The sequence below is a fragment of the Clarias gariepinus genome, chromosome 28 (assembly GCF_024256425.1).
Source record: "Clarias gariepinus isolate MV-2021 ecotype Netherlands chromosome 28, CGAR_prim_01v2, whole genome shotgun sequence".
Taxonomy (NCBI): Eukaryota; Metazoa; Chordata; class Actinopteri; order Siluriformes; family Clariidae; genus Clarias; species Clarias gariepinus.
The window spans coordinates 18,270,049-18,296,296 of NC_071127.1; the positions used below are offsets into that span (position 1 = coordinate 18,270,049).

The 26,248-nt window shown below is 40.1% G+C and overlaps 2 protein-coding genes and 1 non-coding gene across 7 annotated transcripts; 2 read left to right on the forward strand and 1 right to left on the reverse strand.

Annotated features, from left to right (window-relative positions):
* Nucleotides 1–2,758: 2,758 nt before the first annotated feature.
* On the reverse strand, nucleotides 2,759–7,768 carry cks1b (CDC28 protein kinase regulatory subunit 1B). The gene is made up of 3 exons (XM_053490123.1): nucleotides 7,702–7,768; nucleotides 6,676–6,803; nucleotides 2,759–3,240 (listed from the first exon to the last, which is right to left on the reverse strand). The coding sequence occupies exons 1-3, from the start codon at nucleotides 7,758–7,760 to the stop codon at nucleotides 3,188–3,190; spliced, it is 240 nt and encodes a 79-aa protein (XP_053346098.1). The 5' UTR covers nucleotides 7,761–7,768; the 3' UTR covers nucleotides 2,759–3,187.
* Nucleotides 7,769–15,488: 7,720 nt separating this feature from the next.
* On the forward strand, nucleotides 15,489–25,249 carry znf687b (zinc finger protein 687b). 5 transcript variants are annotated; one of them, XM_053489882.1, is made up of 10 exons: nucleotides 15,489–15,553; nucleotides 16,548–18,837; nucleotides 18,919–19,220; nucleotides 19,335–19,519; nucleotides 19,631–19,807; nucleotides 20,575–20,737; nucleotides 21,013–21,315; nucleotides 21,443–21,555; nucleotides 22,170–22,272; nucleotides 23,487–25,249. In XM_053489882.1, exons 2-10 carry the CDS (start codon nucleotides 16,569–16,571, stop codon nucleotides 24,051–24,053), a joined length of 4,182 nt encoding a protein of 1,393 aa, XP_053345857.1. In that variant the 5' UTR covers nucleotides 15,489–15,553; nucleotides 16,548–16,568; the 3' UTR covers nucleotides 24,054–25,249. The 5 variants fall into 5 exon arrangements, with proteins under 5 accessions (XP_053345857.1, XP_053345858.1, XP_053345856.1 ...); XM_053489883.1 differs by lacking the exon at nucleotides 15,489–15,553 and adding an exon at nucleotides 15,574–15,669; XM_053489881.1 differs by lacking the exon at nucleotides 15,489–15,553 and adding an exon at nucleotides 16,145–16,237.
* On the forward strand, nucleotides 20,803–20,940 carry LOC128516229 (small nucleolar RNA SNORA13). The gene has a single exon (XR_008356755.1). It is a non-coding gene; the product is annotated as a small nucleolar RNA SNORA13 (small nucleolar RNA).
* Nucleotides 25,250–26,248: the final 999 nt, after the last annotated feature.

The window sequence follows — 26,248 nt, forward strand, 5'->3', positions numbered from 1 at the left end:
GTGTGATATTGCTTCCACAAACACCATTTATGACCAACAGATTATGATGTTTCTTTATTAAATCATTTTTCCCAACAGTGAAAGTACTTAAATATAGTAATTAACAGGGGTAAAAGTAGTTTTAAACTCTTACTGGTACTATGTAGCCACAAGCTGAGGATATTAGACCATGGAGGTGGTGGACAGTCCTGAGAAACTGACGAGATTTACTTTATTTTCCACTTATTCATCTCTGTTTATTTCCAGGTTGCAGGGTTAAATCCCAAATAGTGTTAAATGGAAAGCTAGTGTGCTATGTAGGGTGTGCAATCACTTGTTCAACATACCATGTAGTGCCCTTGATCAGGGGTTAGAGAGCGATTTAGAGGCATAAATAAAACATTATGGAGAGCAATTACTAAGGAGGCAGTGTTTTCTATGATGGTGGTGTTATTAGATGAGTTTTCTTGCTGAAAGTGCGACCGTGACTGGTTTTAAATGTGGGTTTTGGCAGGCAGCTGCTCTCTCCTCAGTACTGCAGACTGTACAGACCTACAACCCCACTTCCAGAAAAGTTAGGACAGTTTGGGAAATGTAAATAAAACATCTGTAAAGTCTCTTAACCTTGTAGTATATTGAAAATACAACTCATTATTTAATGATTTACCATGTTAATTTAATTATTTGTCGTAAATATGCATTCATTTCACATCTGGTGAGCTGCAACACCCTCCAACAAAGTTGTGACAATGCCAATTTTAGATTAATAACAATGTGACAAGTTGAAATTACAATGTAATAAGAAACAGTGGCATTTTTTAACAAAATTTTTAAACAAAATTTAAACAGGTGTTTAAAATTGATAATGATATAGTATACAAGGAGTTTTAAAGAAAGGCATAGATCTTTTAGAGCAAGGTCGGGCTGAGGCTCGTCGATCTGTCAACAAATGCACCAGCAAATTATCCGATAATTTCAGGATAATCTTCCCCAATGTTTGTACACAATATCATCAAGAAACTCAAGGAAACCAGTCAAATCTCAATGCAGAAAGGACAGGACAGAAAGCCACTTCTGAATCATCACGTCTTCAAAACTATCGTGCCTTCTGTAGTGGATATCATGAGGTGGTCTCTGGAACAATTTGTTAAACCTTCGTATATTACCGACATGTGTCAAGATTCAAGAATTTTATTTGTCACAATGTATACAAGTACAACAGTAGCAAAATGCAATTGCAACATACTGTGAAGAATTTTAAAAAAAGGAGACTAAAAGAATAAGTATGTACAAAAATAAAAATAGGATTAATAAGACTACGATACAGGTGCATCTCAATAAATTAGAATATCATTAAAAGTTGATTTACTTCTGTAATTCAATGCATTAAAACGTCCTGGTAGACGGCTGCACTGACCTTGGACCAGATAAAACACAGTGGACCAACACCAGCAGATGACAGGGCTCCACAAACCACCACTGACTGCAAACTTCACAATGGACTTCAAGCAACTTGGATTCTGTTTCTCCTCTCTTCCTCCAGACTCTGTGACCGTGATTTCCAAATGAAAATTTACTTTCATCTGAAAAGAGGACAGTTGTAGCCCATGTCCTGGATACATGTGTGTGTGGTGGCCCTTAAAGCACTGACTCCAGCTGCAGGCCACTTCAATTAAATTTAAATTTATTTGTATAGCGCTTTTAACAATTGACATTGTCGCAAAGCAGCTTTACACAGTTAAAATATTTAAGTTTGTATGAAATGTGAATGTGTATAAATCACAATAAGACAAGACTGTCCCTGATGCGCAAGTCGAGGACGATGGCGACAGTGGCAAGGAAAAACTCCCTGAGATGGTAATAGGAAGAAACCATGAGAGGAACCAGACTCAACAGGGAACCCATCCTCAGTTGGGTAAAAACGGATAACAGGGATTGATCTGCATAGGACTATGTGAGAATGGAAGTTCAGTATAACAGGTGATGGTGTTAAATCAAAAGGAGTCCAGCATATTCTAATTTATTGAGATGCACCTGTATAGACTATATACAATATAATATGAATCATCATAACACACTCTCAAGTCCTTTTTGCCCTTGGAGCTGCTGTTCCCATACAAGACGTTAATATTCACAGAAACAACAGATTGGATGATCAAGGTGTAGAAGATTTTGCGCAGATCCCTGGAGATCCTGAACTTCCTCAGCAGTCTGAGGTAGTACATGCGCTGCTTAGACTTCTTCACCAGTTAAGAGATATGAGGTGCCCAGGACAAGTCCTTAGAGATATGCATTATCTCCACCAGAGTCCCGTTGCTCTGAGCTGAGAGTCTTGTTTTCCTCTCCTGAAGACCACCGCCATTTTCTTGGTCCTTGAGACATTTAGGTCCAAGTTATGGATCTTACACCAAGAAGATCTGCTGTTTGCTGTCTCCTCCAGATGCTTTCTCATTGTTGTTCTTGATCAGACCAAGCACGGTGTCATCTGCGAATGTCACTACATTTACAAATGCGACCTAAAGCTTAAAGAAGTCATACATCTATATTGTCCAGAAGTCTCAAAGATTTGAGCTGTGTCATCTGAGAAGGACAGCGGCGTCTTGCCCAATCAGACGGCTCAGTCTGAACTAACAGTTGTATATATAATGATATGACTTAACTAATGAAAACTAATGAAGACAAGATTCCTAAGTGCAGCGCAGCATATACACATGTATAAAACACAGGGCAATTCTAGCAGTAAATGCACACCGTTTAATAACAACCACACAAGTTACATTTCAGAATGTTTTTTTTTATTTGTAAAGTAGATTTTTTTTTTAAAAAAAGGATCATAAATAATGACCAACATTCACAGCACTATAAACAACATGCAAAGTGTTCTGTCACAACACAAAGAAAAAGACACTCACTGTTTACATACAAAGCACACTTTATGACTGCTTCATCACCAGGCTGCATTTTCTAAACACGCTTTCTCTCTGGGGAAAATTACGCAGTGTGAAAAAGAGAAGAGTCAGAGTTTTGTTTTTAGGCAAAGATGTGCGGAACAATAGGAACTTTTTTTATAACCTAACTCCTTAAAGAGTAGAGGATATTCCACTTCTAATCAAACGGAACTGGCACCGAAATTAATCGGCACCTCGTGTTCCATCTGTCGGTCATCCTTCTGCAGCGTGTACAAGAGTCCTTCCCCACCTGCGCTCCCTCACTGGGATTTGGTCGTGGGTAGAGGACGGCGGAAGAGCAGGATGTGAGGCTCTGGCAGGAGGAAAACATGAGAGTGAGCAGAGCAGTAAACCACCACCAGCTTAGTACTACCAAAATACATCTTTTTGAAAGCACATCCAGATGAGAGTTTCTAAGGGTTTATTTAAAGCAAAAAGTTTCCTATGAACTCCACTAGCAGTGTGACATTGTGAAGTACCAGTAAGCCTGTGTGACAGAGAAATTTGTTCCAAACATTTAGACATTTGACTAAAATTTTATAAATGATAATTAGTCTCAGACTTTAGAAAGATCTTATGAAACCTCCAAACTCCTATTCAACCCCGCCAACATGGCTGGTCAAAGTGTGAACACTAACACTTCTCTTTATACTGTATATACACACACACGTACCATTAACATACAGACACATTCATTTGCTAACCCCTGATAGGATACAAGTGTATACAGTGAAACCTCAGATTGCAAGTAACAGTTTGCGAGTGTTCCGCAAGGCGAGCAAAGATTTTTAATAAATTTTGACTTGAAAAACAAACAAGTCTTGGTTACCGAGTATCATGCATGCGCTTCTTGTTTTGACGCCAAGCGTCACGTGATCACAACTGAGCCAACGTTTTGTGCACACCTGTGCACGCATGTACTGTTTACTGTACTCTGCTCTACACAGAAACACTGCTCTGTCGTGATTCTTTTTAAAGGTAAACCGCAGGTTAATTTGTTTTATTTTTACTTTACAGCAGTGATTCCCTCAGTGTGTCGCTCAATCGAGTGTCATTAAAGAGATTTCTTGTTTATTTTTCCGATGAAAAAGTGTTTCTGATGTGTGTGTGAAAAGAGTGGAGGAAGGGTAACTGTGTAAGACGAGAAGGGGGCGAGATGAGCTTACTTTAGATTTACACACACACACACACACACACACACACACACACACACACACACACACACACACACACAGTGCCTGCACGCACAAATGGAAACACTTATCTGTCTGTATTTATTTTTACTTTTTTTATGGTAAGGTGCAGGTTAATTTGTTTTATTTTGACTTTATATTTTGTAGGGCTGCAACAACTAATCGATAAAATCGATAATTATCGATAATGAAATTCGTTGTCAACGAATGCCGTTATCGATTAGTTGGGCTGCGCACGTTACTGAGAAGCGCGACCCCAAGATGCACAAATACACACAGCCGCTCGCGCGATGGAGGTTACAGAAACGGCGGCAGGAAAAAGCGCGCGCCCCAAGTCCTCCAGGGTCCGGGAGTGATTTACATTAAACGCCTCTAAGAAGACGGTAACCTGCACGCTATGCAAGACCGAGCTGTCACGGCATGTCATGCACTAACACTTAAAGAGAAAACGTGTTGGTGTTACGGATAGCGAAACGTCAGCAGGGTCAGTAAAAACTGTATGTCTATCGTGTAAAAGTTTTATAGTTTAAGTGCTTTTAGTTTAAACTGTTTGCTAACTCCGGGACAGTCGCGCTAGATCTGTTCACGCGCTACTCGCGAGCATTACATTGCGCAATCACCTCACGAGCAATAGTGATTAGTTACATGGCGCTATTTTAGATCAGCTTAATTTACACGATGTGAATAACAGTAGAATATTACATTTAGTGATTGTTGTGATTTTCAGCGAATGCAAATAATAGTACATTTGTGACTATTAGCTTTTTGCATTTATACAGTTTTTTTATAGTCCACTACAAAGTTAACTTGTAATTTATTGTGGTTTTACTTATGCATACATCATTTTATTATACAAAATTACATTATTTTAGCTGTTTGTCTTATCAACTGAATATATCAGTGTATTTTTTAACTATATATATATATATATATATATATATATATATACTGTATATATTATATACTACATTTCATTTAAGGTTTAAAATGTCCAAATTAAACATTATTAACTCTATATGTGGCTTTTGCATTTTTTAAAGTTTATTTTTATACATAAATAATACCCTGATTTATGTTTTTTTTAAATAGTTATAAGCGAAATATCTAATGAAAGAAGCGGTTAGGTTTTATCCGATTAATCGAAAATATAATCGCCCAACTAATCGATTATCAAAATAATCGTTAGTTGCAGCCCTAATATTTTGTGTTAATTATTTTTATGTATGTATTTTTTGGGCTGTGGAACGAATAATATGAGTTACTGTTATTTCTTATGGGAAATTTCAATTTGGTTTACGAATGTAATGTTCAGGATATTTATAATATTTATAAAATTGTGATACTGACAGAATCGCAATACAAACCAAATTGACACTGCGGTGTCGTGATTAAGTCTTGATAATGGTTGTCCAGTGTAAAGTGCTGAAATTGTGTACAACAAATCCCCGGCTTATACACAAGTTACATTCCAGGAGCACATTCCAAACTTTGAGATCTTTAAGGTTACTGTCTTTTCAGATAAATCCCATCTTCTGCGATACGACTGGTTACAAGGATTTAGTCTCATTTACAATTGGTTTAATTCTTCACTTTATACCAAACGTGAGCCAATCAGAGCGTTTCTTTTCTAAAGGAGTTTACTGATTAGGAATGGAAGATAAATTTCAAATTCCTGGAAACTCATCATGTCATGGGGCAAACTCCAGGCTTTGTCTATGTATACAGGTTATTTTTTAAAAACATTAGTTTTTTTTCTTTTTGGTCCACACTGACTTAGTCATCTTCCAGGATGAAGATATTTATACACGCTGTATTAAAGGTGCGGACAGGTTTTTTGGTGAGTAAGAGCTTTTTTATATTAGGCATGATTGATTTATTCTGTGCTGAACAAATCAATCGTGCCTAATATGAATCAATCAATAATGTTTCCCTGGCCAGCGGTCACACTGCTCTTTGTGCTCCGTTCTTGGGCATGTTTGCGTATCCACACCCTCTGACCTCTCTAATACACCTACTTGGTTTGTGAGCCGCCGTTAAACGCAAGAGAAGGAGAGAACAAAGAAGTTAACTTTCGGGAAGTAAACAGATTTCGGAGGAGAGCGACAGCACTGATGTGTCTAAACAGTGATCTACTTCCTTTCTCATGACAATTCACTTTTCCATATTTGATTTTTTAATGGACTCAGGTTCGGTTCCCAAACACAGAACGATTGTGTTCTCACTAAACAAAATGAACCTGACTTTGGGATCAAATGTTCTCGGAAACGATCCCAAGGCCCTAAGCACGTACACCACATGCACAGTGTCTCTTGTGTTTGATGTCAGAATGAAACATAACCCGTAATCCAGCATTCTGATATATGGATAAGGTTATATCGCCCCCAATTGGTCTGGTGTGCTTTAACTCACATCTTTAACTTTAAAAAAAAAAAAAAAAAAAGTTTTATGAAAATGAAAAGATTTTTAAGAACTAAGGAGTTAAGTTAAGGAGGGGGAGTTTACATATTCTCACCCTGTCCCCTCCCTCACTTCTTCACTCTTGCTCTTACACACACCTGGCTGATGGATCATGTAGTGTACCCAGCCCTGGCTCTGCTGCACTCCCAGGTTGCGCCACTCCGTCTCAGACATCAGGTGTGTTTTGGGCACGCGCTTTGCAATGTCCTTGGGGAGCATGACGTGCCTTAAAAACAACAAAACACAGAAATCTCTGTAAACCTCTGACTCGTCCTTAAATCCCACAAACTCGGCATTTATATAAATAACTATTATAAAAATTTTTTAAAAAGATTTCGTTTGTACAGAACTTGCTCTTTTAATAATTTCTTTACATTTCATGAATAGGGGACCTGAAACCAGTCTCAGAAAATGTTCTGTCTGTATGACTGTCCAGCCAAAATTTGTCACAAAAACTGGCTGGACAGAATTTAATAAAACTTTGCCAGTACTTTAGTATTTTCCTAAAGTTAAACCTGACCGTAATCAAACTGTTGAGGAGAATTGAAGTTATGAGCAGTTATGTTCCAGATTATAAACCACAAGTTTTGACGGCGTACTGCACATGCGTCAAACTGTGGGCGCGTCTTAAATTGACAGCTGGACAGAATCTATTGAAACGTTTGCAGTACTTGGATATTTGCTGAAGTTTAACCTGAACATTTGAACCTATTAAAATGTTTTGAACAGTCATGTGCCGGAGTTAATGATTTCGGCTGATGACGAAAGAAGTACAACTTAGTGTAAACAAACTTTTCTGTATCCTCTCTCTCTCTCTCTCGTTGATTGTAATAAGCTGAAAGGACTTCTTGATGAAATTGCCATGAACTACATGGCACATACATTTTGTACCTACACAAAACCAATGACATGATGTCACACCAAACAAAGTTTTGTGAAATTACAGTTTAAAAATAATTAAGGGGTTCATCTTTGTTGTAGACAGACATGTACGTGGGATTCGACCTGAAATAATAATAATAATAATAATAATAATAATAATACCACTGATTATATTGCAGCTGATCAGATTATTTTTAGCTTTAACTATTTCTACAAACTCTAGTGATTATTAAACTCATTACCTGTACTCAAACTTCTCGTCGTCGTACTTGTCCGAGTAGTAGATCTGCTTGTGTGACATGGTGGAGTTTTCCTAAAACAACATGTTAATCACATTAAATCACTGTTATTAAACACGTTTATAACAATAACTAACTTTATCTCAACGCTAACTGTGAGACTGGTGTTCGTGCGCTATGCTAAGCTAAGTTAAGATAAGCTAAGCTAACTGACGTTAAACTGAAGTTTCCCTTCAGACAGACAATATTGGATTTCCACTTCATTTAACCGACAATATAAACTACAGTTTAAATTATATCAAACGTATAAAGATAAGTTTACCACACATACCTGTTTTTTTCCCTAAATATCTATTAAGCAGGAATGTAGTAACAGCGTGAACTGGAGCCGCTTCTCTAACGTTTCTCGCTGCTTCCCTGACAAATTTCCCTCTCAGAAAACACGGCCCCGCCCCCAGCGTTCAAATAATCAATCCGCCCCCTGATTGGACAATACGCGTGACGTAACTGGCTCATGATTCTAAGGTCTATTCCCATTGGCTAGAACGCTTTCTTTAGACTTCCGGTGCCTCAAAACGTTAAATAAAAATTACACGAAATCATTCGCATGTTAGAAATGCACGAATAAATTAAAAGTAAGTATCTGGAAAGCCCTGCTCTGTAATTGTCTCAGAAAGAAGGTTAATCTAACCACAGAGGAGTTCGGGAAAACTCCAGAAACCGATGTTGCTATGGCAACGGCTTTGATGGCTAACCTGCACGGGCGTCATTAGTGTTTACAAACATCAAAACATTTATATTAACGACAATCAAAAAACAAAGTTTTTTTCTTTCTTTTGTGTAGTGTTTACAAACAGAAGAAAATAAAACATTTATATAAAAGACAAGCAAAAAAGAGTTAGTCTTTTATAAATTTTAGTTTTAAAAATAATAAAAGGGGACTGATGTTTAATGAGGTAGAAATAAATTCAGAACAAAAGTTTTAAAAGTGACCAAAAGTGATTCAGGAAATAAATACATGTATGGTTTATTATAAATATGGTGATTTTGTGTCTATTTTGTGTAAATGTACAGATCTGATCATCATTCAAAAATGACTGTAATCACAGAAATGTCAAGTACAGTGGTGTGAAAAAGTGTTTGCCCCTTAATGATTTCTTATTTTGTTGCATGTTTGTCACACTTTAGTTTCTCAAATCATTAAACAAATTTACATATTAGTCAAACATAACACAAGTTAATGCATCATGCAATTGTTAAAGGAATTTTTTTATTATTAATGGAAAACAAAATCCAAAAATATATGGCCCTGTGTGAAAAAGTGTTTGGCCCCTAAACCTAAATAGTAAACCCTTTGGCCCCTAAACTGTTTGGGCCGCTCTTAGCAGCAACAACTGCAATCAAGCGTATTTGACAATTTGCAATGAGTCTGTTACAGCACTGTAGAGAAATTTTGGCCCGCTCATCTTTGCAGAATTGTTGTAAAAACCCACATTGAAGGGTTTTCGAGCATGAACTGCCTTTTTAAGGTCATGCCACAGCATCTCAATTGGATTCAGGTCAGCACTTTGACTAGGCCACTCCATTTTATTTCAATTCAATTCAATCCAATTTTATTTGTATAGCGCTTTTAACAATTGTCATTGTCGCAAAGCAGCTTTACACAATCAAAATAATTATTTAAGTTTGTATGGAATGTGTGTGTGCATGAATCAAAATTATTTTATTTGTTTGCCCCCAGTCTCTTTCTTATGGTGGAGTCATGAACACTCACCTTAACGGAGGCAAGTGAGAGCTGCAGTTCTTTTGGATGTTGTTGGTGGGTCTTTTGTGACCTCTTGGATGAGTTGTCGCTGCGCTCTTGGGATAATTTTGGTCGGCCGGCCACTTCTGGGAAGGTTCTCTACTGTTCCATGTTTCTGCCTCTTGTAGATAATAGCTCTCACTGTGGTTCGCTGCGGCCCCAAAGCTGTAGAAATGGCTTTATACCCTTTTCCAGACTGATAGATCTCAGTTATTTTCCTTCTCATTTGTTTCTGAATTTCTTTGGATCTCGGGATGATGTCTAGCTTTTGAGGATCTTTTGGTCTACTTCACTTTGTCAGGCAAGTCCTATTTAAGTGATTTCTTGATTGTGTGGTAGTGTGGCAGTGTGGCAGTAATCAGGCCTGGGTGTGGCTAGAGAAGTTAAACTTACTGTAGGTGTGATAAACCAGAGTTAAGTTGTGTTTTAACAGGGTGGGGGGGGGGGGGGGGCAAACATTCATTTAAAAACTGCATGATGTGTTTACTTGTGTTATCTTTGACTAATATTTAAATTTGTTTGATGATCTGAAACATTAAAGTGTGACGAACATGCAAAAAAATAAGAAATCATTTAGGGGCAAATACTTTTTCACACCACTGTATATCAAGACACATGACAATGTTCACTTTTGAACTGATTTCAAAAGTTCTGATCTGAAATCAGGTTGTTACCCGTGTCACAGGCCATTGACAGAACCCGAGAACTTCAGTTCCTGGGAGGCCAGGGTTAAAGACGTGAAGCAGGCACTCCAATCATGGCTTGAGCGAACTGAGAAAACTTTGTAGATTGATGGTATCCAAGCACTAATTAAACACTGGGACACTTTGTGTCGGTCTATCACATAAAATAAAAAAAAATCCCATGATCTCACAATACATTCACGTTTGCCTTTGTAACAGGACATGATGTGGAAAAGTTCAAAGGGTATGAATACTTTTGCAAGGCACTGTATCTGTTCAGTGCTTGCTAATTTAAATTGTTTAGGTATTACATCAGGTTTCTGCCCGAGTAAAGATTTGTAGTTGGTTATCATTTATAGAAGGCTTATCAACAACTAGTCCTTTAAGTTCTTCACTGCTGTTTTTATGTTTTTTTGTTATTTCCAAAACTGTAAATTGTCTTAAACATCTTTAAGATTAATAATGATCACATTGTGATCAGAGGTTTTAAATGCCCTTTTTTATATAAGATCATCATAACCGCAGTCTGATGCTATGAATATAACGTTATGTGATGTATTGTTGCACTTATGTAAACAGCTCCGAATAGATCTTTCCAACATCTGATACGGGCCACGGTCACATAATTCAACAATGACGGTTAGGCCCTCAGCCAGAATTCATCATTTGGTGCTCAAGCAATCCATCTGGATCACAGAAGGCAGTCCAGATGCAGGCCAGATGATGAATCTGCAGTGTGATACAAACCATTTCAGTAACTCTGCAGTGTAGCTACAGAACCTGGGCTCGGGATGTGTGTGAGAACGTTTCTCAGAACATGGTAGAGCAAGGATTCAGTTCGACAAAAACCAAATAAAAAGTGTAGTCCCCGGCTGGAACCAATTTAATCTTTAAAGGGGAAAAACAAGACAACTGAGCAATCGAAGCAGCACTTAAGTGTGTGTAAAGGTGAACCATATTATCTACATGTTTAATAATGGATAAAGTAAAGTAAAGCAGTCTTTCCCATTTGTGTTCGAAATAAAAATCATGAAATATGTTTTTCTTGTGTGTGTGTGTGTGTGTGTGTGTGTTTGTGTGTGTGCTAAACACAAACTGGTTTAAGCCAGTTTAGGAAACTAATGCTAATTACAATTTTTTGTTTGAATTTCCAGCCCATAAGGTTTCACCCCACCCTCTCTTCCTCAGTATCTCCATATTGTTTAATAATAATCAATTTCTTTTACATTTACATTTATCAGTTGAAATGTTACATCGTCCACACCGGTTTATCCTGTATTCAGGGTCGCAGGAAGCCTTTGGGCACAAGGAGGGCCACACCCTGGAAGGATGCGAATCCATCACAGGGCGCGCACACACATACACACTCATACGCTACCAGTAACTGGGAAACGCCAATTTGGCAACTTGGAAATGTCCCCAGTGCCGCTGTATGAAATGTTTTATATAATTAAACAATCACATGAGCAAGAGTGTTTATGCTGCATATCAGTAAAGCCGTGATAGAACCGTAAGCACGAGACCTATAGCAGGTTTATTCAGTGGAACCACACAAGAGAAATACTTTAAATTTCAATTCAGTTTTTTTGTATATGTTATTCATAATTATATTCAATATTTTATTTATAATTTTTTTACAATGGTCATTATCACATTGCAGATTAACAGAATAAAAAAAATGAAATAAAAAAAAAATCTGAGGGCGACGGTGGAAAGGAAAAACCCCCTGAGATGACAATATGAAGAAACCTGAAGAATATGAGGAACCAGACTCAACAGGGAACCCATCCTCATTTGGGTGAAACAGATAGCAGTGATTGATCTGCTGTAATACGGTATATACTCAGTATAACAGGAGAGGTGTTTAAGTTTATATAAAGTCCACTTTCGTTATTTTAAAGGCTCTGGTAGAAAACTGTTTGTGAGAATTTCAGTCCTTAACTAATGCGTGACTGCACTCAGTACTCAGAGAACAGCTGTCTGCATCGGCCGAGTCCAAGACCGTCTTCATGGTAACGTCCCCAGTTAATACACACATCCCAGGCAGACCACATGGGGCCATCCTCAGCAGGGAGACAGAGGCCTCCATGCGACGAGAACACAGGGATGTGTCAGAAAGCTCAGAGGGCAGAGAGGGTGAAGATCCTGGCAACTCAGGAGAGAGAGAGAGAGAGAGAGAGAGAGAGAGCAGTTGGGTATACTCACAGTCTCATAACAGATACTGAAGAAATACTTTAATCGTATAAATGAGAAAGTAATATATAGTGCCTGGCATTTTGGACACAGTATAATAAAATAGTCTGTTTACATCTTAAATAGAAATTGATCCTATTGTCCAGTTCACAATGATTTTTGGTTAAAGATGCACCCGGTGATTAGAGGCTTCCCGTTCTTCCAGTTCACCTTCATTTGACAAACAGGATAAATGTATTAATTTCCATGTCAGATGATGATATCACTAGCTCTGCTGTAGGAACTGTTTCAATGGAGCTAATGCTAGAATTAGGAATTATCTGAAGCACACACACACACACACACACACACACACACACACTGTAGAAAATATTTGATTTTAAGTGAGTTTCATGATATTCTGTGAGCGTGAGAACAGAGTGTTTTTCTTTGTTTTACCACGACACAAGCTGCACTTTCAATAAACACATTCTATAGTAGTTTATGTTAAGGGTTGTAAAACTGTTAAACGCTCGTAAATGCAGAGCTACTCCCAAATTTATCTTCTTCTTTACCTTATCTTTTAAAAAACATTTCAGACCAGATGTAAACACTCCTGCATCCACCTTTTCTTTGGTTCTTTGTGTGTGTGTGTGTGTGTGTGTATATATACACTCCTGTCTCCCACAATAAACTTTAAACGTCTCACTGAGCCCTGACTTGTGTGTATCATTGAGGGGTTCCCTGGATCCAGGCGGGACAGACAGAATACAGGCTGAGCACTGAGTAGATAAAAGGAGGTCTACCAAAATTCAAGAAATCCTTACACACACACACACACACACACACACACAGAGATGAGCAAAGAATGAAACTTCCCAGTGTGGGTATAATAAATAAAACTACTGTAACTGTTAATAATATATTTATAGATATGTATTGATATATTATAGTTTGCTTACAATAATATGTTTAATAATTATTTAGTTCAGGTGATTAACATGAGGTTTTTTTGTTATTAAAATAAGCTATTAAAACTTGAATGCATAATGTATTTATAAAGCTACACCTGAGATCAGATAAATCTCATTGTAAATGTTTGTTTTCTGTAAATGTGATTTCTAAATAAATTTGCTTGTATTTACATTAATAAATTTGCTTGTATTTACATTAATAAATAAGCCTCAGTGATGGTAATTACACAAGTGAGCATACCTATTAATTGTCATAAGCATTAATAATTTAATGCAGAATTGCACTGTACTGTAAAAGAAGACTATTGTTAATATGATGGTATTGATATTACATATATTGTTAATTAAGCTGAAGGAAGTTAGTAAGCTTCCAGTGTCTAACGTCCTTTAGACATTGCTCATCTTTATTAAGCAGTTTTTTTCTCATCCGGCTTTTGCTGAAACATACAACTTTAAAACATTAAAGGGTGTTGATTAACTTTATTATTTTGTATTTTTATTATACCTAGATTTTTCTAAATGTAAATAACATTCTCCGGGTCATGCAATAGCAGTTAATGTATTTAAAAAATCAAGTAATTATATAAAACATGTAAAAGCATGATTGAAACACCTCATTTCTTAAGAGCATAAACTGAGTTATTTGAGTTCACCTGGTCCAGCACACAGAGACAGGAAACAGCGTGTTAGAGATCCTGGAACTAAAATCACAGATTCACTATTGTAGTATCTGTGATAAAGATTACACAGAGATTTATTAATATTAATCATTACTCAAGTTTTCATTACTCATTCTCTGTTGTTATTATTTTTCCCCAGTGCAGTAGCTGTGATCGGTCTGGACCTGGCCGTGGTAAACCCATATCTCGTTTCCATGCCTTAGTAGGCAGTGGCCACAAAATATTATTACATGGTATCTCGCTCCCACGATTAGTAAGTACTAGCCTCAACATACTATCTCATAATATCTCGTTCCCACGATTAACAAGTACTAGCCTCAACATACTATCTCATAGTATCTCGTTCCCACGATTAATAAGTACTAGCCTCAACATACTATCTCATAGTATCTCGTTCCCACGATTAATAAGTAATAGCCTCAACATACTATCTCATAGTATCTCTTTCCCACGATCAGTAAGTACTAGCCTCAACATACTATCTCATAGTATCTCTTTCCCACGATCAGTAAGTACTAGCCTCAACATACTATCTCATAGTATCTCGTTTCCACGATAAGTAAGTACTAGCCTCAACATACTATCTGATAGTATCTCGTTCCCACGATTAATAAGTACTAGCCTCATCATACTATCTCATAGTATCTCGTTCCCACGATAAGTAAGTACTAGCCTCAACATACTATCTCATAGTATCTCTTTCCCACGATCAGTAAGTACTAGCCTCAACATACTATCTCATAGTATCTCGTTTCCACGATAAGTAAGTACTAGCCTCAACATACTATCTGATAGTATCTCGTTCCCACGATTAATAAGTACTAGCCTCATCATACTATCTCATAGTATCTCGTTTCCACGATAAGTAAGTACTAGCCTCAACATACTATCTGATAGTATCTCGTTCCCACGATTAATAAGTACTAGCCTCATCATACTATCTCATAGTATCTCGTTCCCACGATAAGTAAGTACTAGCCTCAACATACTATCTCATAATATCTCGTTCCCACGATTAGTTAGTAGTGGCCACAAAATTGTATCTCGTTCCCACACCGTAGTAAATCATGGCCACAAACATAATATCTCATAGTATCTCATTCCTATGCCTTAGTAAATCATGGCCTCTGATCCCCCCCAAAATGACCAGAGGGGCTCAGTAAATAGCAATTAATGTATTTTGGAAGAGTGTAAAGGTATTAATCCAAAATTCTAATTTCTTTAAATAAGAAACAGTTATTTGAGTTCACCTGGTCCAGCACACAGCAGCAGGGAACGGAGTGTTGGAGATCCTGGAAGGGAACTAAAACCACAGATTTACTACTGTAGTATCTGTGACAAATATTACACAGAAATCTATTAAAATTAATAATTACTAAAGTTGTCAAGTATTTCTGACTAAATAATATTTATAATCTTCTTCCCGTTGTTATTTTTTCCCCAGTGCAGTAGCTGTGATCTGTCTGGACCTGGCCGTAGCGGAGTGATGACGGGGAAGTCAGGGCGCTGGAGTGAGGAGAGTCGGGAATCTCAGATAATCAGGTAAACAAATGCGCGCTTGTTGGCAGTAAAAACGCACATCGAGCGGGATTTATCCTTTACAAATGCGGGATCTCAGTACCATGTGTCACCATGCAGTGGAAGCTCCAGGACAGACAGTGCGTGGAGTTTAGTTTTAACACCGCAGTGGCCTTCGGTTTAAATGACCCTTCTCTGGCTCGCGCGTTGGCCAGTCGGGCTTCACGAGCCGTCATGGAGGAGCGCGAGCCTAAAATAAACTGTAGCGCCTAGCCTAGCTTAGCATAGCTTAGCCCATTTTAGCTTAGCTTATCTAGGCTTAGCGTGGCTACGCAGCACCAGGCCCTCAAAATATTAAAATATCGAACCAGATTAAATCCTCAACACAAGGAGACGCTTTATTAAGAACGGACTCCTTCCGTTTTCTCCTAGTTTGAGACGTCTCCTAGCAACAGTTAGCATACCACCGCGCTAGCATCCAGAGCTAGCGCGTCTCGCGCACAGTTGCGCTCTTATTGTTATATAACGCGACAAATAGATGTGTTTATTCACTCAAAACATTAACAATGTGCACACGATCTGGCATAACGTCATATATTGCAAATAAACCGTATAGATATAAACACAATTAGCGTTCGGTTCGAATTCCTCTGGCTAGCTGCTTTGTGTTGCACCATACATAGCTGGCTAGCTGCCTGGATGTTCTCGGTATACACACACACACACACACTCTTACTCAATACTAGCTGCAAGATAGTATTCATGATGCGTTTAAGATTTTTATAAATCTGTAGTGCAGACAAAATGCTAACAAAGCAAGTGTTTTTAGCAAAGAGCTAATTAGTGCAATAACCATTTAATGAATATATTATCACATCAAGATTGCATTTTAAACACAGCTACCCAGTTAGAATTTCATGAAAACTCGGATCATCTGTGCATGATGTATTTTCTGCATTTAAATGTGCGTCTGTATTTATCATTAACACCACCTTGTTTTTGTGTCAACGCTCTCCAGATTTGAGTCCACTGTCCTGGCATGGGGGACATGAAGACCCCCGATTTCGATGACTTGTTGGCAGCATTTGATATTCCTGATATCGATGCCAAAGAGGCCATCCAGTCAGCACCAGAAGAGGTGGAGGGGCACCAGGGATCAAGCAGTGGGTCCATCGCGAAATCAGGCGAGAGCGGAGTCGCCGGAGGATCCGCGCTCAGAGCTCCGAGCCCGGCCGCTGACTCCCAGAGCGACCCCTCTATCGTTAGTGTTATTGTAAAGAATCGGGTGCGTAGTGAAGCCTTTGAAGGTGGTGATGTACCGGTGTCGGAACCACTCAACCATAATGGATTTGTGTCCTCAGGTGGGGCGGGTCACATGTCTCAGTCTCGAAACCAGCCGAACGGGGAGCAGTGGCCTCTGTGTGGCTCCAAAGTGACGCCGGAGACCACAGGGTCAGTGCTTGGATGTGCTAACACCTCCAAACAGAGTAGCAACATCTTCAACAAGCTGAAGCCTCTCATGGCGCAGGGGACTGGGGACCCTGTGGTTAGGGCCCGAAGGATGCAGATGCTGCAGCAACAGCAGCACGCACAGCAGGAAATAGGATTAGAGGGCGGTGACAAGACGAAGAGCGCTGCTGTTCCTGGGAGCACGAGTGCAGTGGCTTCTCCCTTTTTCCCCCCTCCTAAACCGTACCTCCAGAATTCCTCGGCTGTTCCTTCCTCATCACCCTCGTCAGCCTCTCCTTCGGTTGGGTCGCGTGTCTCGGGGGCCGTCGCCTCGTCGCCGCTCGCTACAAGTTTGACAGAACCGTTTAATGGCACTCAGCGCCACAGTTCAGCTGAATTTAGGCGTATGGACTCGGAGGAGGAGGATTCAGATTCGGAGTCTGCGGAAACGCTGGTCATTCAAGAAAGTCCGGGCACTCCTGCTTCTCCAAAACGTTCACGCAACAGGCTCAAGTCACCCGCAGAGAGTTCAGACTCCCCTTCGCTTCCGCGCTCAGCACCCATGGCTTCAGCTGCTTACCCCAAACCAGGCGACATCCCCTTGTCCTCACCCGCATCCCCTCAGGTGCAGAATTGGCTTTCTTCATCTGTTCAGTCAGGGAATGTTAAGAGCCCGCCCCCAGAGGAGCGAAATCCAGAGCACGTCATTGAGGAGCGTGACTCACCTGAAAGTCCAGAGCCTGAGATCCCTAAAGTTTCAGTAACACCTTCCAAGAAGTCTTCCAGCCCAGCAGTGATCGCTTCGTCCCCGCCTACAGGCCTCCGAGAACCCAAAGAGGAAGAGGAGGAGATGGAGGTGGCCAAACCAGTAAAGGAGGAGAATGGTGATGCAACTAATTTAGATCAGGACAGTGGACAAAAAGAGGACGAGAAAATGGAGGTAGAGGATGAGAGTGTTTCCACCCAGTGCCTCACCGTGCCTAATAGCAGCGGAGGCTCTGCAGTCGTTGGGAACGTTTCCTCCAGGCCTCTTAAAGTCAGAATAAAGACAATTAAAACCTCCACAGGGAGCATCACTCGCACAGTCACCCATGTGGCTGGGAAAGGAGCTGCAGGTAAAGGCACAGTTAACGCAAAAGTGCAACCAGAAGGTCAGACTAACAAAGCCCAAAGAGCAGAGCCCGCTGGTCGAATGGTGAAAGGTTCCAGCCTGCCTCCGTCCACTTTGGAAGCGAGCAGTGCCATGTTAGTTGCAGCAAGCAAAGCTCAAAACAAAAGCTCGGTGTCATCTGACAAGACCAAGGTCTCCGCCACAGCCGTCAGCATCACAAAAGCTGCCAATCTACCAGCCACACCTACCGTTGGTGGTGTCAGTGTGCGTGCCACTTCTGGAAGAGCAGCTAATGGAGGTACACCTAATGTTCACGTACCTTGCAAGCCAGCCTCTATAGTGAACAGCACGGGAGCTGTGATTTCCCGGAGTCAGTCAAGCCTAGTCGAAGCCTTCAACAAGATCCTGAACAGCAAGAACCTGCTACCAAGCTACCGCCCCGATCTCTCTACCCCTCCACCACCCGAGTGGGGTCTCCCCATGCCTGCGACAGGATACCGCTGCCTAGAGTGCGGGGACGCTTTTGCTCTGGAGCGCAGCCTGGCACGGCACTACGACAGGCGCTCTTTGAGAATCGAGGTGACCTGCAACCACTGTGCAAAGCGGCTGGCTTTTTTTAATAAGTGCAGTCTGCTGCTGCACGCTCGGGAGCATAAGGAGAGGGGACTGGTTATGCAGTGCTCGCATCTGGTCATGAGACCCGTTACTGTCGAGCAAATGATTGGCCAGCAGGACACGACGCCCATAGGTATGTAATGCATTTTTTCCACTGTTCAAATTCTGTCCTGTTAAATGAACATTATTAACGTTTACCCTGTTGTTCTTTTAGGTATGCTCTCGCCTCCACTTTCCTCTCCGTCTATATCGACTCCCTCGAACCAGTCGGGAGCGACCCCGATCCCTTCCACCCCGAGCCCACTGAAAGAGTCGCCTTCACAAGGCCCGGTTGCTTCCCAAACCAGTCCGGCTCGCCGCGGACCTCAGAGTCCTCACGTCCTCATGCCGCTTCCCTGCAAGAAGGGAGAGGTTCTTCAGTACAACAACTTTAAATGCCCTGAGTGCCAGACTCAGTTTACAGGCAAGGCAGAACTAGTGGCCCACTTTCAGCAAATCAGAGCCACCCCTAATTCAGTAAGTAGCACTGCTGTCTTTGTTTTCTCATTTGTTACAAAATGTAAAAAAAATAATTTCCAGGAATATTGCTATAAATATTTTTAAAGCTCCCTCCTCCTCTTCTCTTCTCAGACCTGCATGCTTTGCTCTCCGCCAATGATGCTGCCTAACGGGTGCAGCGTGTCGGCTCACCAGCGGATCCACAAGCACCGCGCTCCCCACGTGTGTCCGGAATGTGGTGGCGTCGCCCGTCAGGCCAGTTTTAAGACACATCTAGAGGAGGCTTGTCTTCACTTCGCCAGGCGCATCGGCTACAGGTCTTGGCATCGATCGAAAATAATAATTTAAAAAAAACACGTAAAAGCTTAACAGGCAAGTGCGCAAACTTTACCTACACTGATTTAAGTGATTTGTTTTCGTTTCTGTAGATGCTCCAGCTGTCAGGTGGTGTTCGGAGGCCTGAACTCCATCAAATCTCACATTCAGACTGCTCACTGCGAAGTGTTCCACAAGTGTCCACACTGCCCAATGGCCTTCAAATCAGCCCCCAGCGCCCAGGGTCACATCAGCACCCAGCACCCCACCCTCAGTGCTGCTCAAGCCAAGTATGTTCTAGATATTCACTTAAAAAAAATAAATAATAATAATAATAATGATCTCGCGTTACCTGGATCTAGGGTTATAGCACAGCTGACAGGGTCAGCGCTGAGCTTTTAAAGGAAACGGTGTCAAGAAATCAACGAAATATTTAGACACAGCACCAGTCAAAAGTTTGGACACACCTTCTAACTATGTGGTCTTTCCTTATTTTTATTTATACAATGCTTTAAAATCCTAAAAATGCTATAATCTCCTTTGAACAGTTGATATTGAGATGTATCTGCTACTTATGCTCTGTAAAACCTTCATAACGGCTCTAATCTAAATGCTGTTTGTTAATTGGTGATTTCTGAGGCTGGTGACTCTCCTAAATGAGGTCAGTTTTGGTCTTGCTTTCCTAAGAAGGTCTTCATGAGAGACAGTTTCATCATGATGCTTGATGAGGTTTTGTTAATCTTGCAAGAACTGTTCCAGAACAGCTAACCTTTATGTCTTAAAATAACGACTGTTGTTATGTATTTAATAATTTTGAAAAAAAAAAAACAGTATTGTTTAGAATGTAGAGAATAAATCACTAAACAAAAAAAAGCAAAAAAACATTGAATTGAACATTGGTGTGTCCAAACTTTTGTCAGGTAGTGTACAGCAAAACTTTAAATAGCCAGTAGTGTATTTTCCTGTTTTCACTGTTTTGTTTTAATTGTTAACTTATTTCAAGTCTCAGTTTGTAATCCCCAACTGTCTATCTTAATTTTTTTGTACGCCCATCTAGGATGATTTACAAGTGTGTGATGTGCGACACAGTCTTTACCCAGAAACCTTTGCTGTACATGCATTTTGACACTCACCTGGCCAAGCAGAAAGTGCATGTTTTTAAGTGTCCAGACTGCACCAAGTTGTACGCTCAGAAGGGGTCTATGATGGAACACATCAAGGTAAGTTCCTGCGATGAAACCTGATAATAATTTATGTTAACCTTTTTTAAAATCTAAAATCCTCTTGCCTTTTTGTGTTGCCCGTTCTTTGCTTCCCCTTAAAAGAACGTGGTGTCAGTAAAGGCATACAGTAACGCTCAGGTTTGGCCTTTACCGGGTAACTTCGGTGTTACCTCGGGCAAAGCTCTGTACCAGGCACACATCTGTAATACTTCATGATCTGGTGTGTGAATCATGCTCACGTCCTCATAACCGTCTCTGATCGATTCTATCAGACTGCTCACAGAGGCCTGTCGGGAAAAACAGAGGCTCCGCCCAGTGCCTCGTCTCCCGTCTCAGCCTCGAGTGCAAACACGGCATCGAGGAAGTCAGGACAAGGTGACGGGGATGAAGAAGAGAAGGAAGAGGAAGGAGAGGAAAGAGAAAATGAAGAAGAAGAGGAAGAAGAGAATGATGAAGAGGACCACCCAAGTTCTCCGGACAGTGGGAGCAGCATGGAGTGGAGATGCAGGGAGTGCAAGACGCGGTACACTGAGAGAGACGATTACATCGAGCACATGAAGAACGAGCATGGCACGGTACGTACTCGCCCAGCATCGTCTTTTCATTTTCATTCCATCTGCTGCTGTTGTTTTTTTTTGTTTTTAGTTTTATTAGAAGAGAGTCACTACTAGTTACCATAACAACGTCTCTCTGCTCCTGTAGTCCATAAAGAATTTTCCCTGTCGGCTGTGTGAGCGCTCCTTCAGCTCGGCCAACAGCCTACGTCGTCATGTCCGTGTCATTCACGAGGGGGTCAAGAGAGTCTTCCAATGCCAGTGAGTATACTTTGTTAAGTTTGCATTAAAAAAAACGAAGTTTATGGGTTAATTACTTTCATTAATTTTTAGATTTCAACTAAACTGGGTCATTTGGGAATCACCAGATACAATATCACGATACACAAGTGCTGAATCTATTTGTATTGAGTATTGCAATGTTATAAATATCTCGATTTTATATATAAAATAAATATATAATTTATAATTAAATACTATATTACATTTTAGTAATATTATATAGTAATTTATTTATTTTTAATATAATTATTATTCTTTTTTTTCTTTTTAGATTTTATTACAATTCTAAACAAACTAATTTGCTCTTCACTATGTGAATATTCATGTAGCAACAATTTACCTCCTCAGATACAAGCGTGTATATATATATATATATATATATATATATATATATATATATATATAAAAATTGACACACAAATTTTGGCGATACATGAATTGCTACACAAACGAATCGTGATGCATCATTAAAACTGGGCATTATGGGAAGAGTGGAGTAAAGCACGCGTAAAGCTTAAAGTACTTTTTGTGCCAAATAGATGATGCTCCAGAAGTCAGATTATTATTATTCATTTTTTTTTGTTTAATTCCAGGTACTGTTCAGAGGGCAAACGAACCTTCAGTAGTCGCCTGATCCTGGAGAAGCACATCCGAGTCAGACACGGCATCCGAGCTAGACAGACGAGTGAGAAGCGGGTAAGAACATAATTAGGTAATGCACAGCTTCTGCAAATCTGCTCCTGGTTTCCAGGAGGTAAAAATCATCTAATTTCCTCAGATCAAGTGGAAGTAAAGGGAAACCTGTGCAGGAATCTGTGTTGTAGCGCCTGATTAGTTGTTCATGTTTAGCATCTGATTAGTTTTAAGAATGTTTCAGCGTTCAGTGATCATTACACCACAGACACCACAGCACTGTACTAGCGGTCTAACGGATCCTCGATCTGAACAAACCAGAGGGGTTTCTGAAGAGCAGTCTTGAAGCTCTTTTTTCAGAACTGGTGGTTTCCTCTTTATCTGTAAGGATCGATGCATGTGATGTTCGTATTACTTGCAAAGTTTAACCATCATAGTGCAAAGTAACAGTTTCCTGCCGCTGTACAGTGTTAATTTGGACGCATTCTTGAGCACACATGCTAATTATATTTTGTGTACATGTGCGCACAATTATCATAAAAAATTATAATACTTGTGAATTTTTATCTTGTTAATTAATCAACATGTGCATGTTGATTAATTATACTTTCACTCTATTAAAAGCTCTCTTGCGCTTCCAAGGGTTGCCAGATCACTCAAGTAGAAAATCCCCCATGCAGTGCTGAAACTTCACCCAGGCTAAATAATAACCGTACTAGAACTTATACTGTAGCTCAGTCATACAGTATATATGCACATACATTCTTTCATTATCTTTTTAAATTTTTTTAAAATAAGATAAGTATTCCATTTAATAAATCCTCTTTCTCCTTTTACTCAATAGTGAATGAAAAAAAAACACCTAAAAAAGTAAAAAATCAACTCGTTCTGCACTTTAATTTAATAATTAAGTAGTAAATATTTTATTTAAATGCTGGACATCTTTAATGTTGTTTTTATTGAAGGTGGTGGGTGAGAGTACCTTGTTTTAAGTGTTCTTTCATTTCTATAAGTAATAAATGAAAAACAAAATTATATTTGTCTCCCCTTTTTTTTATGTTTTTTTGATGCTGATCCGTTAAACGATCCGCGACCAAAATCCGCGATACGATTTGAACTGTGAGTTTTGTGATCTGTTGCACCCCTACACTATAACAAAGAGTACAAATACACAGTTGGCGTAGATTTCTTGTCCTGAGCTTTTATTTATCGTGATTTAACAGATGTTGCCCTTATCACCGTCGTACGTTAAAATCTGGAACGTTGTCTGTTATCAGAACGCGGCTAACACCAGAAAACGCTCAGCGCCAGGCGACGGAGCAGGAAGCTCCTCTGAGGTCGACTACGAGGGCGGAGCTTCCTCTGTCGGGGGAGGGGCTGAAGTGCCAGACACCGGAGGGGACGAGACGGCGGGCCCGGCTAAACGGACGCGTTCGTGTAAGAAGGAAGACGAAGCGGAGGAGGAGGAGGGAGGGTTCCGCTGCGCGCCGTGCGGCTTCAGCACGCAGGACCGGGGCGAGTTCCAGCAGCACATCCTGAAGCACCGCGACAGCGAGTCCGCATCCATGCAGTGCGCGCAGTGCGGAGCCTGCTTCGCCTCGGCCGCCTCGCTCAGCCGTCACCGCTTCATCACACACAAACTTCGGCAGGATCAACAGGACAGCCACAACACGTCACACACGCCCAAACCCGAAGAGGAGGACAAGGGCGAAGACGAGGGCGAGGGGAGCATGAGCTGCCGAGTGTGCGGCCGGCGCTTCGACAAGGCCTCGGACCTGAACACGCACTTCCGCACACACGGCATGGCCTTCATCAGCGCTCACAAGACGGATAAGGTCGTGTAAGGGCGAGAAAAGGCAGCGAGCCACGCTCAGCTTCACCGCAGCCACGCGTCCTCTTTTACTGTTTAACACTTAAACCAAGAAAAGATCAACACACTAATACAATAAAGTCTTTGTCATTTGCATTAACAACAAGTCAGTTTAATACGAGTCTGTATTCTTCAAAAATATCAGTCCAACAATCTCAACCACACAGATTCTTCATTCTAACACACTTTCTCTTTTAATACTGATTATGAACTCGCATTTAACAGAGTACATTTCCCCCTGGGTCTCTCTCTTACACACACACACACACACACACAACACTTTGAGATCACTTGTTACAAAGGAATCCGAATGCGAGTTTAAATCCCCAACAAAGCATTAAAGGTTAACCATGGGTGCTAACGAAGCCTTTCTCCTGTTTGTATAATAATAATAATAATAATAATAAAACACTGAGCTGTAGTAATGATAATGTATCAGCATTGTATTATTGATATTTATTTATATGAATTGTTCGTACTGATTGTGAGTCTTCTGATATATTCTTCTTTTTTTTTGCGAGACAAATTGTGAAAGTTGTTGTTGTTTAAAGCCTGAGGATCCTGTGGATATGTCAAGAAAAGAGCTCCTAAGGTAGTCAAGTGAAAACGGTTTAGACGTGTTAATCAGACCAAACAGGATGACTGCGTGACCGAGACGTGTGTAAATGGAGCGTGTCTAACGTTTGCTCTGGTTCTGTTTAGAAAAACGTGAACAAGTTCAGTCTTTTGCATTTGTGTTGTTTTTCCCCCCTTAGCCGATTTCAGATTCCCGTAATGTAAAAAAAAAAAAAATCATTTATGCCTGAGGAGCTGGTGTATTTTTTATGAATTTATTGTAATTAAACATCAGACGTTGAGTGTTATGGATTGATAATGTTTTATTACGCACCAATACAAATGTCTTTTTGTTTTGTTTTTTCTTTAACTCTAGTCTTTTTCTATCGAAAGTGTCTATGCTTGTTAAATGCCATGTTTCTTAAAAATGCTTCATCGGTTCTAGTGTGATCTTGTGAGACATCTGAATGTGTGAGTGTCTACTATGTTTAGTCACATGTCCTTTACGTAAAAAAAAAATCATCTGGTGAACTTGCATCTGCCTGCTTCACTGCCATGCCGTTTGCGTCAGTTCTACTTTATCATTTCTGAATAAAGTGGCAAATTGTTACACTACAGCTGTGGTCAGTGATTAATAATCTCATTAATAACGCCAGCCATACTGTAAAGCGCTCTCAGGCATTCTAAATAACTCTCAAAACTTGGCCTGATCTACTTTAGTTCTCCCAATGATCTCTGAGAATGACCAGCCAGGCAAAGCTAAACTGAATCAGCGTACAATAATTAAAGACCATGAATGCCATTAAAGTACTTTATTTACAATTACACACCCTATTTTGGGAGCTCATAAATAATGGAACAAATGGCTGATCGCACAACCTCGGTTCTGAGTGTTAGATTTGCATTTTGTTGCTGATTAATCGAACACTAAGCTCGAGGTTGAAAGAGTGAAGAAGGCCATCATTGGCCTGGAAAAAAAAAACTATCAGAGATATCATTTAAAACATTGGGTGTGGCCAGTACAACAGCTTGGAACAGCACAGCAACGGCAAAACAACTAGAAACCTACGGAAGACTACAGAGTTCTGTGGGCGTCACTACATGGAAACACCCTTTAGATGTTATGTGTGATCACCTTATTGTCGTGGCAAATTTTGTGATCTGCACCAATTTTCTAAACACAAACCCTACAACTACTTGAGTATTAAAAGAGTAAAAAGGTTTATTGCAACCAGAAGTAAATGGACAGCACTGGACTGGCCAGCCAGAAGACAACAGACACCCCATGAAAATTCCACAAGATCCCCTACTTCCCCAATTTTACATGATATATATACCCTTACGTAGCAATGACATCATTGTTTGCTCCTCCTTAAGTCAAATGATACTTAATATTCATTAGATGTAAGCTACTTTTGTTCCGGTCCGATTGATGTGGCATCTCCCAGGTACATAATTTTCCCCTCTCATCTCATATTTATTCATGTCTGAGTCGACCTCAAAAGATCTTTTCTCCATCTTTTCATCTTTTCTCCATCCTTGGATCCACAATGACCCCTATAGGATAAAATGCTTACTAAATACTGTATGAATAAAGCATCCATTGCAAGTTGT

Bases quoted from the DNA above. Each gene is read 5' to 3' on its own strand.
- cks1b (XM_053490123.1), bottom strand. From the start codon at position 7,760: ATGTCACACAAGCAGATCTACTACTCGGACAAGTACGACGACGAGAAG. The intron at 6,804-7,701 runs GTAATGAGTTTA...GTTGTTTTTAAG, and splicing joins GACGAGAAGTTTGAGTACAG to GCACGTCATGCTCCCCAAGG. The intron at 3,241-6,675 runs GTGTGTGTAAGA...TCCTCCTGCCAG, and splicing joins CTACATGATCCATCAGCCAG to AGCCTCACATCCTGCTCTTC.
- znf687b (XM_053489882.1), top strand. From the start codon at position 16,569: ATGGGGGACATGAAGACCCCCGATTTCGATGACTTGTTGGCAGCATTT. The intron at 18,838-18,918 runs GTATGTAATGCA...TTGTTCTTTTAG, and splicing joins GCAGGACACGACGCCCATAG to GTATGCTCTCGCCTCCACTT. The intron at 22,273-23,486 runs GTAAGAACATAA...GTCTGTTATCAG, and splicing joins GACAGACGAGTGAGAAGCGG to AACGCGGCTAACACCAGAAA.